Genomic DNA, 1,530 nt, shown 5'->3' on the forward strand with positions numbered 1-1,530 from the left:
AGCTAAAATATGTAGTTAACAAAAAGTTAAGTTTCCATTCCCTTTCACCTGATAATGTTAGGGTCTTTGCTGACACAGTCAACTGATACTGATCGACAATCTTGATAAAAGAGAGCTATTTTTGAATGTTAAAGCAATGAAATGGGGAAATCGCCCTTCTTGGTTGAATACTTTAGTTATATAAGCAGCATTATTTCTCATTTTTAGTTGATATAGTGGCTGTTAATTTGTAGGAGCTACACCACACGAGTAAACTGCAGAAACTTTCACTGAAGACAAGACCTTCAATCAATTGACTTGCAGGATGAACATTGCAGTAAAAGTAAGTAAACATTTCAGTTTATAAGACAAGTCGGATGCAAGATTACTGTAAAAACCCCTATGCTGCAGCAATACCTATTTAGCGACACAGTTAAAGCTCGTTACAGCCCCTCTCTTTAAGTAGCTTGGCTAATAAAAACGTGAACGTAAGGACAAGCGGTGAAAAGTTTAACTTTATTTCAGCATTTGTCAGTTTTTTTCTATTTCTTCGCGATAAAGTAACAAAGCAAACAGTTTGAATCGCGGATAGATATTACGAGAGTGTCACAAACTTTGACATGCAAGCATTTCCTTCAACGATCTGTTTACGTATTTCTTTACTTGTTGCACTTACCTCACTAATTCATCCATTAATTTTTTTCTTGTTGTTGTTTCTTAGATGCTAATTTCAATGACGTTTGTCGTGAGCTATTTTAGTCTGGTTTGTGCAAAACCTCTTTTCTTGGAGATGCCATTGCTACGAAGTCAGGTCTTCAACCAGCATTCACAAGCCGAGGAATCCCAACCACAAGGCGATGTCTTTGAACCAGAGGAGAGCATTTATAGCCACGAGGGAAATATCACGAGTGATGTGAAAGGGTTTCTTGAAATCCCGACTGCGCATAATCGTACTGCCAGGAGTACTCATCCGTGCGTTTCAAAAGTCTGGAGAGAGAGAGATTCCTGTAGAAACAGATGGGTTCAGATGGTGCAGTGTGATAGAACACATCCAGCCTGTAATCACGTGATTCCTATATACAGCATACCTAAGTGCCAAACAGTGTACAGCTACTATCATAACTGTCCTTCAATACCAGTAGATTGTAAATGTGCTTCTTGAATTAACCTGAAATGAAATGTTAAGTTTATTTGTTTAGCACTGCATGCATGTAACCGCGCTATTTTAACTTGTATTAAATCATTTTCTCCAGTAAAAGATAAAACACCATTGTATATAAAACCAGTCTTAAGCTTTCTCACAAGTATAGGCGAATATTGCAAACAGCTGGACTGTTTTAATGATAAAGAAGTTTTGAAAATAAACTTGATTCAGAGTCAATTAAACTGAGTACGTGTCAATGTGATATTGCAGTTTTGCTTTAAAGAAATCCTCCTTGGCAAAGTTCCTATAAAATAAACAATTATGAGCATCCCCGGCGTCTCTTTAATATGCGACGGAGTCACCCCACAGGGCTAAAGTAAATCAATTCCCCGTCACTAAATTCATAG

General features: G+C 37.4%; 1 protein-coding gene across 1 annotated transcript; it reads left to right on the forward strand.

The window, feature by feature from the left end:
- Positions 1–304: 304 nt before the first annotated feature.
- On the forward strand, positions 305–1,141 carry LOC144633131 (uncharacterized). Its single transcript, XM_078491927.1, has 2 exons — positions 305–322; positions 701–1,141. Exons 1-2 carry the CDS (start codon positions 305–307, stop codon positions 1,139–1,141), a joined length of 459 nt encoding a protein of 152 aa, XP_078348053.1.
- Positions 1,142–1,530: the final 389 nt, after the last annotated feature.

The sequence above is a fragment of the Oculina patagonica genome, chromosome 12 (genome assembly GCF_052425735.1).
Source record: "Oculina patagonica isolate OP01 chromosome 12, crgOcupat, whole genome shotgun sequence".
NCBI classification, from domain to species: Eukaryota; Metazoa; Cnidaria; class Anthozoa; order Scleractinia; family Oculinidae; genus Oculina; species Oculina patagonica.